The sequence below is a fragment of the Camponotus vicinus genome, unplaced genomic scaffold (genome assembly GCF_025532165.1).
Source record: "Camponotus vicinus isolate PSW18456_S1 unplaced genomic scaffold, iyCamVici1.0 SCAF_13, whole genome shotgun sequence".
NCBI classification, from domain to species: domain Eukaryota; kingdom Metazoa; phylum Arthropoda; class Insecta; order Hymenoptera; family Formicidae; genus Camponotus; species Camponotus vicinus.
The window spans coordinates 4,147,540-4,161,807 of NW_028141949.1; the positions used below are offsets into that span (position 1 = coordinate 4,147,540).

The 14,268-nt window shown below is 32.8% G+C and overlaps 1 protein-coding gene and 1 long non-coding RNA gene across 7 annotated transcripts in view; one reads left to right on the plus strand and one right to left on the minus strand.

Moving 5' to 3' along the window:
• The window catches only part of LOC145963747 (uncharacterized), a 73,207-nt gene that overhangs the window by 10,918 nt on the left and 48,021 nt on the right, over window positions 1-14,268 (plus strand). For all 6 annotated transcript variants that reach the window (XR_014436246.1, XR_014436245.1, XM_083085931.1 and 3 more), the window contains one exon: window positions 12,703-13,198. Coding sequence is in view for 4 of the 6 variants with exons in the window: in XM_083085931.1 (XP_082942057.1) it covers window positions 13,092-13,198 (107 nt within the window). In the remaining 2 variants the exon portion in view is untranslated. The remainder of the gene's footprint in view (window positions 1-12,702; window positions 13,199-14,268) is intronic.
• On the minus strand, window positions 9,241-10,780 carry LOC145964162 (uncharacterized). Its single transcript, XR_014436355.1, has 3 exons — window positions 10,704-10,780; window positions 10,386-10,553; window positions 9,241-9,658 (listed from the first exon to the last, which is right to left on the minus strand). It is a non-coding gene; the product is annotated as an uncharacterized LOC145964162 (long non-coding RNA).

Sequence of the window (14,268 nt, forward strand, 5' to 3'; positions counted from 1 at the left end):
ACGTTAAGTTTATTCATGAAAAATATATAAACGTAACACATTATTCAATTAAAGAGAAGGCAGAGATAAAACCAAGGAGAGATTATATTATCGACTCACTGTTGCAGCCGGATGCAACAGTGAGTCGATTCTATAATGCGTTGCCACTTCCTTTGTTCTATATTTATTACTGATTGCGATTAAAATGGCAAAAATGTTACAGATTTAGCTAAAATATTACATTTATATAATTTCTCTTTTTTTATCGCCTCTTCTTTTCATGAAAAGCTCTGTTTGTTATTTTTTCGGTCAATAATTAAGTTCAAATCTTTCTCGCGTTTTTTAGATAGATGTAAATAATTTAATTATTATTACATATTTACAATTTTTGGATATTTTTTAGAATTTACTATTATAAATTATTTTTTACGTTCGATTAAATATGGCATCGTTTAACCCCGTCGCAATCTACAAAAGGAAAATGTGCATCATAATAGTTAGAAGAGTGCCATTCGGCACTACACTCGGGGGATACTTTTATACCGCGTCTGCGAAGGAAAAGTGATTTACTCTTCGGGGACATAATAAGAGAGGGGAGGGGCGCGAGATATGTGCGGCACGCGCCGTGATTTTGTAGCAAAGGGTGCGAAATGCTGTTCGATCTGGCATGCTGCCGCAAAGCCCTCGTGAATTCACGGACCGTCGAGCATGCCGAGGAGGTACGGAGACATAAGGCACGCCGTTTGCTGCCGCGGGGTGCGCCTGTAGATTTATGGCCACTGCATTTTTCCCGTGCTACCGCGACGGAAAAAGAGATACGCCTTTTGTTCATTTACCTCGCCGCCGATCAACAGAAGACGGAATATTTGTTCAACTACCAGTAATTCGTAATTCGTACAATTATAACGTATTATTAATTATTGAATAGATTATTAATCAGATATTAATTTCGATAAAGTAATTAATGATAAAGTAATTACTCTGAAACATTTTTAATGTAAACAAATTAAATTTTCCTACTTTAATATATATTATATAATTTTGTTTTTTATTGATACATTAAATGTAGACTGTAAGCTATGATGTACGATGTATATTTTTAATATTGTACCATCTCGTTTCTCAATCGAGCATGCTAATAAGTACGCAAACATTTTATATTTTACGTAGTAATAACAATTATTCTACATGTTTGTTATAAACAAATATAAATATTTACAGTGTTTGTGATACAAAAGAAAAGTAGATTCCTCGTAAAGATAGTTACCGTACATCAAATTGTCGGTCGTATTTATCGTGGCGTCATGCGAAATGCAGCGGCACGCTGCAGGGGCAATCGAAAGTTTATTGTCACCCTCTAGAAACGAAGGGTGAGTTTCCGGGCGAGAGATCAATCGCGAGGGACGAGTGAATTCGATGCGGAACGAGGGAATTCTATAATTCGTGGCCCCCGGTTGTGCCACGCGTCGGGATCTGCGTTTGTCGTGTCGCAGGACGAAGATTATGAGAGAGAGAAAGAGAGAGAAAGATACGTAAAATCCCGTCAAATGGAGCGCGTCCCTCTCGAGATTCGATAGTCGTAATAAAATTCATGACCGACTCCGGAATTTCTCGAAACGAAGCGACGCGATCGTTTTGGATGTTTCTATCATCGCGGAAATGCTTCATCGGTGGAGCGCTAATGATTGCGACATCGAGATTGTATCGAAAACGATCTCTCGGACTAAAGTATTCCTGCTAAAGTATTTCCCATCTCTCGATAAGGATGCTAAATTGCTCGCTTAGTTTCAAAGAGGCAATAAAGAATAACTCTAATTAATTTAATACAACTCGCGCGAAGGCAGTTATTACCTGTCCATTTTAAATACGTCTACCAATTGCGCTTTTATTACACCGAATATATCAAAGCTTAAAAATATTTTTAATTATAAAGTTCAATTTTCTTATTTCTTTCTTTTCATTCATTAATAAAAAAGTTTACATTAGCATATAAATAAAGAGCGTTATTAATTCGATATTGAAATAATTTACGATTTGAAACACGTTTATACGTTTCTATTTTTTCTGATTTTTTATATATAAAAGAGTTAATCTATTTAACTTGTAATTATTACACAATAATAACAATATTATATAACAGTAATATAAGAAAAATTAATTTTACCAGAATATTAGATCGAACCACTGTTGAAAATTGCCAAGGCGAAAGAATTTCATTGATGAATGATAACAAACATGCCCCTTAACGTACGAACATTGACTGAGTAACAATCTTTTCGATTCTCTGCGCGTCGGTCCTTGTCCTTTTCCCCCCTCCAATGTTTTTTGTTGTAATGGGGCAATCCCACTACATTAACATACCGCTAAGAATATAAACAAGGATGATATTTCTTATGTAAACAAAGACGATATTTCGTATATGAATGGTAATAATGTATAATATAACGTGTGTCTTGAAATTTATTAATCGATAAAATATATCATTCGCGCTAAACATTTGTCTTGTTTATACATGTAAATTTCGCACCTGTGTCTTCGTTTCTGTATCGTCATCACCAGCGTGCCTCAATTTGACTGTCTAAGCCGTCGTGACATCGGCAAAATATGCGGGCTTAACATTGGCATTCAAGGCCGATTTGCGGCGAGCCAAGGTTCCGCAATCCTAAACCCCTATCTAACTCGAGGTTGTAATAATAGTAGTTATCGCCGTGACCTTCTTCTCGAGAATTTCGGAATTCGTCGATACTTACATCATTTCCGTTGAATATTCGATCCTTTTTCATCGCATGTTTCACATCGCAATATTTCGTTAGATTTTATACCTATGGAAAAATTATTGCAATTTTTTTGCAATCGAATGATCTCTTTTCTTATTCAAAGTAATATTCTTTCAAATAATCAGATGATTAATATCTCGAATTTTATAGCAAAATTAAAATCAATTACACCAGGATTATAAATTACATGCAATGCAGTGACAGTTGTGCGACCTTGAGATAACGATAGTGAAATCGAGGATGAAAGTAGTCGGATCTGCTTCTTGTGACTGTATGCGCGTCTAGACTCCAATTTAGATTAGTGTGGCTTTGATAAATGAGGCTATTACGTGGCCAGCCTGTAATTAACCTATGCTTGGGATAAATGCATTCTCGTAATGCTCCAGACAGATGTCGTGATCTCGTCATATAACTTTTCAATCTCTAAAAGTCTCACTTTGTTTATTTTAATAATATCCAAGCAAATATTATTATTATATTAAAATTATATTATTATTATATTAAATATTTATCATTATTAATACATAATTTATTTATAATTTGGATTGTTACTATTATATTAGCAAATATATTTTGACAAAAATAAAGCTATTATAATTGTATCTATTTATTAAGTAAATAAAATTTGATAAAAGCGAGAGAGAAACTGTATAAATGTTCATATATATATATATATCTTTATACGTTTGATGTGCCATTTTATCAACGCTTTTAACGCATTAAGTCATTTTTTATTCTGGCTAACGATGAATTTTGCCCATTTAAATATTAAGATTGAAGAATGATAATATTAGAAGGCGTGAGGGCGGATTGAACGCGCATAATCGATTAGAATAGTCTATAGATCTTATCTCTAGCATGCATAGCATGCGTCGACAGATGTGTCCTGCAAATGCTATTACGTACCAAGCACGTACTCGTATCTATTATCTATTATCTATTGTTCTGTGTATGTGTATATATATTGCACATTGCCAACGTTTTATTAGCTCTTGAAACTTTCACGCATTTAAGTATTTTCAACAAGTTCTAAAATTCTAATTTTTTTCAATCCAAATTTTTTGCAAATATTTTACGAGATATTAAGAGATCAATATATATAAGAATAAATATTTTCTATGAAAGATGTCATATAACAAAATAAAATTAACTAGTCTTTTTATCTGACAGTTTATATTGCATATGATAGAGTGTATAATATATCATATTGTTAAAAAAGATGCTTGCAAAGTCATTTGCTTTGATCGGACCGATTGGCAAAAAAATTTTTCGGCATTTCCTTGGACAATGTATCGAACTCCTCGCAGCTGCGAGACGATCGCGTGCCCTCTTCGTAACTTAATCCGCTGAAACGAATATCTACGATGCGGTTTAATTAGCTAAGTATGCCTGCGGCAGGACACCATTACACCGCACTTTACTAGCGCTATGGGGCGATATTCTCGTTCTCAAGACAAACAGCCGGTCTTTCGAAAGGGTGCCTCGAAACGCACAAAATCTCCAGTCACGCTACGAAATGGAATAAATGTTATTGATATGGGCGCTTTACATCGTAGGATTGGGGAGATAGTCCGACAGGGTACTTACCATCCCGCTGGTAAGACGTCAAGGGTAAATTGGATGAGACACAGGGAGAGGCACGAAAAATTCTTACGGATCGAAGGATGAAGAAAGAATTGGATAACGCCATGTCATTCGCCATTTATTCATATATACACGGTACTTTGTCAAAAAGAAATTGCATATAAGGAATCGCGTATATAACTTTCGCTATTTTATACGAGATAAAAATATAAAATCATAAAAAAAGTAATAGTTTAGTGTAAAAACAGCAACATATTTTCGTTAAATACAGATATTTTCGAATGTCTTTAATGAAAAAATAGAAACCTACGTGTGCTTTATATGACGCTAATATCGTTTAATTGCTCACACGCGAGTCATTCGGACATCTGCCTCCGGACTTCCACGTGTCAATGAAATAAAAAATAATTGCCGTCCGATCGCGCGGTCGTTTGGATTCTTTAATCGAAACCTATAAATACAGAACGCGTTGGGATCTTCGCTCGCAAGCCAAATGGTTTGTCGCCATCGTCGTAATCGCGACGGTTATTGGATTCGTTCTTCAGGAATTCGATAAATTATTGCGGTCGTAGGGCGAACGCGATACGCCGATCGGAATTGAATCGACTACGAGGGGCTTAAATGCGAAGCTATCCCACCGACACAACCGGTGTTAACCCTCCGAATGATGAATCGGGCGACGCTCAATTTTCATCGTCTGACGTCTCAATTTCCGCAGCTCACTACGCGGAAGTATAATTAACAGCTTAACAAGGCATAGAAACAAAACTTCGCAATTTTAATCCACGCGTTAAAGAATGTACGATACAATTCCATTATATGCTGTTATTTCGCAAGTCGAGGTCGCGTTTTGTACTCGAGATAGAAAAGTTACAGAAATTTTACGTTTAATTTTAATATATAATTTGTATATAATATATAATTTTGACCTCCCCATATAACATGTATTTTAATTAATTATTAAAATTATATTGATCGTATACAATTTAATAAATAAATGATGATATTTCCGCAAAAATTTCATACTAATATCTTTTAATAATTGTCAATACCAACTGCATTTTCAATTATTAAATAAATTTTGACATTATTGTGCACACAAGTTACTTAATCGAAGATAATTATTAAAATACCCATTAATTCGTCTAATATAGAGACGGATATAACATATGGATGCTGTGTTAAATGCGTTGGGTGACATTTTTCTCACAAACAGGTGGTGATTGGGAGTGGGAAAAGGCTATGCCATTAAATTTCGAGAACAAAGTGGCTGTTTTGTTTCACAAGAGCCTCGATCGGATCGAGGCGGCGTCCTTTGTTCGTGCAAGGGCACGTCACTTATTCCAACCGTAACAATGCGGCCACTACAAAGACGCTCTCTGATAACAGTCTTTCGGGCATCGTACGTGCGAACGAACGCAATCAGGAGTGCTTTATTGTTATCTATCGTTAAAAGAGAGAGAGAGAGAGAGAGATAATCGCGATGTGATCTCGCGATGACAAAAGAACGATCTCTATTAATTACTGGCGATCTCAAGCTTTTTTTCGATGGGAACTACGCACTCTATGCTCTAACAAGGATCTTAATGGGACTATTCAATAAAAAATAAATCAACAACTAAAGGTTAATTAAAGTCCTTATACATGTTATATGCTATAATTTTATATATTATATATAATTATTTATTATAATTAATTATATGTTTTCTCTAAAAATATCATATAATATCACTTAATGGGATTCAATAGAAAATAAATGAACAACTAAAGATTAATTAGAGTCCTTACATATGTTATATGCTATAATTTTATATATTATATAATTATTTATTATAATTAATTATATCTTTTCTCTCTACAAATATCACTTCGAGTTGTAATTCAGAGAAGAAATATTAAAATCTCGCGATTTCTTTAGACTGAATCGATTTCTTCTTCGGAATATTAAAATGGTGGCTCTTAAAGTGTACGGACGCATTGTAAATTAATTATTCGCAGCGGCGCGTTCTCGGAAACCTGTGTATTATCCTCCACGAAATAACATACCCCTTTTTCTCTCTCGGAAACTATTACAAAAATAACGTGGTATTAAAGCACGAAATCCCCCCATTTGCGAACGGGTTTTTTTTACAATGCACGCGCTCCAATTTTCCCCGCAGCAGCGCCGGCATTCGTTTTTCTTCGTTTTCCCATTCGCCCAACACGCGTACTCGTACAATGTTGCGCAGAATCAAGACTCAAGACAATCGATTTGAATAATTAATAGCCATTGTCGAGACTCTCGGGGAGTACGCTCGGAAAACTTTCGTTACGCACGATGCGCTACGATGAGTTTCCAGCTACGAAGTTATTTTTGCCTTACGTCGCGCAAAGAAATTTCTACGTTGCGTTTATTCATCGCACGCACACACTCGTTACACGTGACTACACGAAAATCGATAATAACGACGCCACTTCTCTTCTCTATCCCTAATAAACCCGAAGCGGACAAAGGACACGTTTCTCCCGATTGGAAATTCGTGGAACACCGGTATGCTGATCGGATGCTATTCAGGGGTGGAGATTGCAACAGGTGGACCCTCGACGATCTCTTTCGCACCCACCTACTACCCTATCGTTGCATAATGATGGGCATCGTACAAAAGTGCCGAATCGAATGACGTAGAAAAGGCGTAGAATAATAGAAAAGAGATCCAAAATAATTGTCATGAAAAAATTATGGAATGCAAGTGAATTTAAAAATTTCTAGATTATATATAATATTATTTAAGCAAAATTATTCTTTTTTAAAATTAAATAAGATTTCAATTATAGAAATTATAGAGTAGAAAAATTACAATAAAGATTATGTGAAAATTAAATAAAATATTTTACGTAGAAAGAGCGATGAAAGATATCAGTGGCTATTCTCTTAAATATATGTAATAATCTTTTTGCAGTTGTGATTAATTTGCGGGAATAATATTACATATTATTTCGAATAATTTATATAAATGATATAATTATACAAATAATAATTCACATATTGAAAGAACGGATTAAGAATACAACCATAAATACGTTACGTTGTTAGGGTGAATATTTTATTGACTATACTATATGTTTCGCGATACTATTATAGTTACATATTTCCGGCGGCATTCGCTATTCCCGTTCCGCCATTTATTATAATATCACGTTCGACATATCCGCGTTCACTTGCACGGGAATTGAAATAATTGCCGTTCAACGTGCGTACAAGAGAAAGGTACGCACGCGCCATATGTCGTTATTTCAATAAATGCCGTAAATACGGAGATACTATAATGCGCACCTTGGTGCCTGGTGTCGTTGCGGGAGGCCTATCATTTTCCATGGGAACCTGTAAACGTTCGTCGATGGCGTATAACGCCTCTTCGTGGGAATTTTTTTTTTAGAGAAATATATTAGATGTAGATTCAACTCACGTATATATTATACATACATATGATAATTTCACATTTTATTAAATCTATTTTCCCAATTTGATTCTTATTCTTTGAATATTTAATACTTGCTTACATCGTGTATTATTCGATTTATTTAATTATTCGATTAATTAAATCATTTTATAAATTATATAAATAGAATATGCACACACATATAAAATACACAATATAATGATTTTGTAAATAAAATTTGAGTAAAGTACCATGTCCTAAAATATTTAATTCTTTGCCGAGAGAAAATTTTTTTCGCAGATCGTGAATTTATTTTTCCAACGCGGTTGCATTTTCCTATTTTTTTTAACGTACATACAACGGTACTTACAACTAGATCGCGACTTGCTCGCTCGCAAAATAGCGTGCAATCTACACGCTCTAATCGTCCGGCGAAGGTTTAAGGCATCGATCGACTGTGTCGTTGGAAAAAAAACGGATAGGAACGTCTAAGTGAAGGAAGTAAAGAAAAAAAAAAGTAAAGGACCCAGCGATCTACGAAACGGATAGGTCGACCGATGTGGACTGCAATTTTCTGGTAATCATTTATCCACGACACAGTGTTACACTTTCACCTCCTCCTGGCACGAATACGTAGATTCGACCAGCGCACGTACCGTGTTACGCGATTAAACGATCACAGATTAGGCGATCGCACCCGGTATGTGGAACGCTGATTCATGATAGCGTGTCCTTTCGTCACGAAATATTTTTATTCGACGTTATTTATTTTCTTTTTATATTACCATTTATTTTATTCCACATGAGATAACAATACATTAAATAATCTCGCATTAAACAGAATTATAAGATAGATATATTTATTGATTATTATAGTTATTATTTTTGTTCGCGTTTTTATAAAATTGATGATTGCTACGAATGAATTAAGATATCCCTTGATCGTGCAATATTAAGAGCGCGGATTTACGTAGACGTAATAATGCACGATAACGAGACGTGAAAAACCTCGGTGCCACGAAAGTTACCGTATCGTGCTAGAACTTTAATCTAGCGTTTCGATCTAGCAGGCAACTTTGTTGATAAAGAGCTTTTACAGGCTAAATGATCAACTTCGATGTTTCTTGCAGGTTTGCAATTAATAAAGAGCAAGCAAGCTTCGCTAGAGAAACGATAAAACTTGTCGGACAAAAAGCCCCATTGTTTTGCGTTGACACTTTATTTGCACGACTTTCCGAAAACATATTAATAAAATGTCGCAAAATTGCGGTTAATTGCACATTTTATCTGCAAACGTAAATTCTTTTATGTGGAACCAAAATTTTATATGTTAAGGTTTATTATGTATGTGGAAAAAACCTTTATGTGTAGGGTGTTCTATATATTTTTTATATAATATTTATAATATAAATTTTTAAAATATCACACATATACAGTATATTATATTATATTATATTATATTATATTATATTATATATATAATGTAATTGAGTAATCTGAATTGGAATTTTTATATAATATTTCATACGTATTTTTTAAATGTATATTTTGCATATTAGAAAAATTTTTAGAATATAATAATAAGAAAAGGTTTTCTTGAAATAACGATTTTACCATTTATTTAATATCTATTATATTGTTAGATGTATGTGAGAGTTGCATTTCGATAACACGTAACGCATCTCCATTGATCTTCTCTCGTTCCTTTGTCGACTTTTCCCCGAGAGGTGACGTAACGCTGTATCAGACCCTTTTCCTTCTCTCTCCCCTCTCTGACGCGCGATCTGCGATCTCTCGATTTTCCGTTGTTGCGAGGGATACGTTTTCTTCTTGTCTCTCTTATGTGACACTTGAATGACAGGTCACTGGGGTTTCGGTGACACCGTAATGTCGACCGGCCTGCAATTGTCGAGATTGGGCTGTCGTCAATTACTTATTCCGATTACTATTCGCGTGTTGTACACCGCAGTATCATATTCTCAGAGGCGTGAATTTTGTTAGAAAAATTTCTACGTTAACATTTAATGATAATTTTCTTTTGAGAAATATAATTTTTTGTAAGAATTTCATGCAAAGAAAAATCAATATGAATTTTCCCAAATTTTTTAAAAAATCGAAATTTAATTTCAGACTACTTTTTTGCACGATATCAAGTAGAATACTCATTTCAATAAAGTAACCCATTCTTATTGTCTATTTTTTATTAATTTTTAATTTAAATTTTATTAACAGCTATATTATATGTATGTATATTTGTAATAAGTTTGAATATATAGGTCTTATGATTTCATGTTCAAGATAAGACAAATCTTTTAAAGAAAATATAAGAATTTTCACGATCTGTCTATGAGATTTCATATCATAAATCTCTTTTTATATTGTAAATTTTGTATGAAAAGATTTCTACGTGTTTTAATTGTAGTTATTATACATATTTTTAATTTTATAAATTTTTATTCTAAAAAATTCATAATAGTTCAAAGATGGTCAAATTTTGTTTGCTTTTTAAAAAGTTAATGATATATTGAATAGGTTAACATTTTAATTGATCGATTGTTAGTTATTATTATCAGTTTTATATTTTCCTATTCGCTAAATCTGGCAAGGGAATTAATAGCAAGTTTACTTTGAATCATCTAAATTTTGTAGCGTCGACGCAATATGCGAATTGGACATTTGTGGTTCTATCTTTGGAATGTGTTATCGTCGAGATTACCGAATCTTGCAATCCGATTTTCGGTTTAACCTCCTCTCTCGTGTCAGATTTAATTGGTATCATCTGCTATATTAATATCTAGAACAATGTGAATTTATTCCGTTGCTAATGGGACGAAGCTACTACTGCTCTTTGAGAACATGTATAATTCGCGAAATTTAATCACAGCGCTTAAGGATATGGAAGATGTTTAAATATCGATCATGACATATATTAATTTACACGTACCGGACTGAAGAATATTTCATACTAACTGGAATTAACTCAAACCCAGGTTAATTTCACGTTTCGCGTGACAATTAAAATGAACGCATAATTAATCGTTTTGCAATCGATTAATACCTATACAATATATTGCATGTATCTACAAAACTTGTTTAGGTATATCAATCTAATTATGGAGCATAATAATTACAATACAGAGTTATTTATTATGTCACAATTATATAATATTGCGCATACATCTCTCTCTCTCTCTCTCTCTCTCTCTTTCTCTCCCCTCTCCCTCTCTCTCATATTTCGTATATCATTGTAATTGATTGGTTATTTACTTTTCATAATGATAAATCGTAATTACGTAATTATAAAGACAATGTTAAAAAATATATCCTGAAAAATATAATTATTGATTAATATTATGATGTGAGAAAAATTTTAAAAATGTACCACTTTATATTATAATATAGCGTAAATATGAGAAATTTCCTTTGTAGTAATTTTGCTACTCGTAGAATTGTTTTGGAACATTCGCAAAAAATTGCTTTGTTGTTGAACTTGTTTAAAACAATACTTTTTATTGATATTGAGATAGAGAAGAAGTAGGAAACGGATTAAGTAACGCGCACACAATCAGTTGTGTAAATCGATGACACAGTCAACGATTACATAAATATATAAATATATAAATATAAATATATATATTCTTTCTCTTTCTTTTTCTTTAATATGAAGTATATACAGAATCGATTATTCTATTTTTTTTTATAAAATACACACACATGCTACACAACATATATCTATGAAAGAATTAAATTTCCCAATCTCTCTCAGTTCGTTTACATATTATAAAAATTAATTAAATTAGGAAATTGAGAGAGTTAACTGTATTAAATAAATTATTTAATTAACTTAAAATATTTAAATCAATTTAATAAAATTAGCAAAACTTTATGAATTTGAAATACAATTTATCTATCATATATTCTATATAGAATCGACACTTTCGATGTGAAAGTATCCTTTGCCTAGATTTGTCCTCTAGGTATTCTCGGCCGCGTGATCGATCTTGATTAATTTTTTATCATCTTCGAAACTCCGAATTTCTCGTCCGCGATTTCAGATTAATGGGAAATAAAGATGACGATTAGCTCTTACCGAAACAATCATCGCGGAGAGCCTTCGTGTCAGACGACAGTATGCACCGCTTGTACGTAACGTAAGATCGCTATCGGGCCGCGCTCTCGCGTCGGTAATTCTCATCTCGAGGTTAATTGTGCCTATGTACCGCGTCCTCGTGAGACAGGCGCATTATTATGAGGACTAATCTCGCGGATTGGCAACGACGATAATGCCGTTGCAAGCGCAAATGTCGAGAACCGGCGAACCGTAACGCTCGACGAATGTGATCGCGCGCCTTGTCGTGCTGATAGTCCTTATTTCTCCTTCATCTCTCTCCCATATTATTGATATATATATTGTACGTGTGTATGTGCTGATTTATTTTTATACTTAAAAAATCTTTAGTAAAATCTGCGGTTTTAATTTAAGAGAGAGAATATTCGATTTGTTCTGTACGCTAATAATAAGAAGAAATACATAGCAATTTTTAAGAAAATATATGTTAATATGTTCTGTACGCTAATAATAAGAAGAAATACATAGCAATTTTTAAGAAAACATATGTTAATAATATAATTAAATTGGTTGCTTCGTGTTTATAAAAAGATCATGTATCTTTTTAGATATCATTTTTAATAATTCCATAGCTATTGATTTTATAATTAATTACTGAAATAACAGTACAAATAGTGAATGCATAAATATATTATAGACATGTATAACGTAATAACGGAATATTTAAATATGATAGAGACTCTCATTTAGCATTAAATACGCGTAGAGTTTATTTTCATATTACGTTATTATTGTTTCTATTATTGATGCTTTTCTTTGCTGACACTTGCTGTTATTCGTGTCGCTTATTCTAATTCAAACTTTCGATTTTCAGGGTTCACCTAACTTCACGCACCAATCTATCGACATGTTTACGTCTTACGTCTCGCGTCCCGCGGTCGCATCGTCTCTCTCGTCGATTGTTTCGCGCATTTCGTCGAATGAAAAAGTCAAAGTGACATATCGGAATGCACGTGTCACGTGCAGTAATTTAGACAACGTTTCGTTGATTGAATTGCGTGGAAAATCTGCTGATAAGATCGTTCGGACGCGCGCAACTTTTAATCTCGCAACTCGATGTCTATCATGGCGTCTGTTATAGTGTTTACGCGTCGTGAGTGTGATAAATACCGGACAAGGTCATCGCGAATACATACGAGTGTCGCGTTCGCGAGTGTTTGCAAGTGTTCATTCACTTTTGATAGTGTGATGTGACTCAACGCAATGCGAGGAACGAGCAGTCTGGCAATCAACGAAGTATGTGGACCTCGAGGATTGAGAATTCCAGGAAGAGCGCTGCGAGAAAGTGAGAATCAAGAGACACCGATTACGTGAGTATCAGATGATATCATTCTTTAAGCATGACTCATACATGATAGCTGATACATGATTCATCGAAATCGGTGCTATATTTCTTATAAGCGATATAAAACAAATTAATTGAATGAAATACCAACGCATACCAGCATCGTATTATAATGAATCATAAAATGTGGATATATGTTTCTGCATCCTATTTTTGTCTTTATTATTTGCATTTATTTAGCTATCCATATTTATTTTTATTACTTTTATTTTATATTTATATGCATTAATTTTTAAAAAAATTGGCACTATTATTGGCAACATGATTTAGCAAATCTTCTTAATATAAAAGTCAGTATCAAACATCATAATTTTTTCAAATTAAATATAGGATAAAGAATACAAAATTTTGGTATAAAAATATCATATATTTATTATGTGCCATATATATATTACGATGTTATATAACAAACACAAACGGTTATTATAATATATAATTGGCAATATAAGTATATTTTTGTCAGTAACATAATTTTTAATACATAAATTTCTTAGATATCGATTTAAAATAATCTATAGAAAAAAATCATATCAATTTATACGATATGAAAAAATTATACACTTTTAATTATACACATGGAAAAAAATAGTATCAGAATTTAGAATATTTAGAATATTATTTTTCAAATACACTTATACAATTTTTTCTTTGCAAAGATTAAACTATAGTCTATAAAAATTAAGAAAAAGTACAACAACGTAAAATAACTTTTATGGGAAAATAACTTTTGTGATATGTACTACAATTTATGAAGTTAGATCTAGATCAAGTAAACCAACACAAACTGTTATCAATATATAATAAACAAGAATCTGTCTCGTAATTCTGGTAAAAATCTTTTATCAACATATCGATTACACATTTTAAAAATACTACATATAATAATATTTTATTAAAAAATAACATAGCTATGCATTTCTACATTTTCTCAGGGATTATCTTGCTTAGGATAATTTAAAATAAAAAAAAATATTTTTTTAACTATGAATACAACTATTGTTGCATTTGTGTGTATGCATTTTTCAAAACATTAAT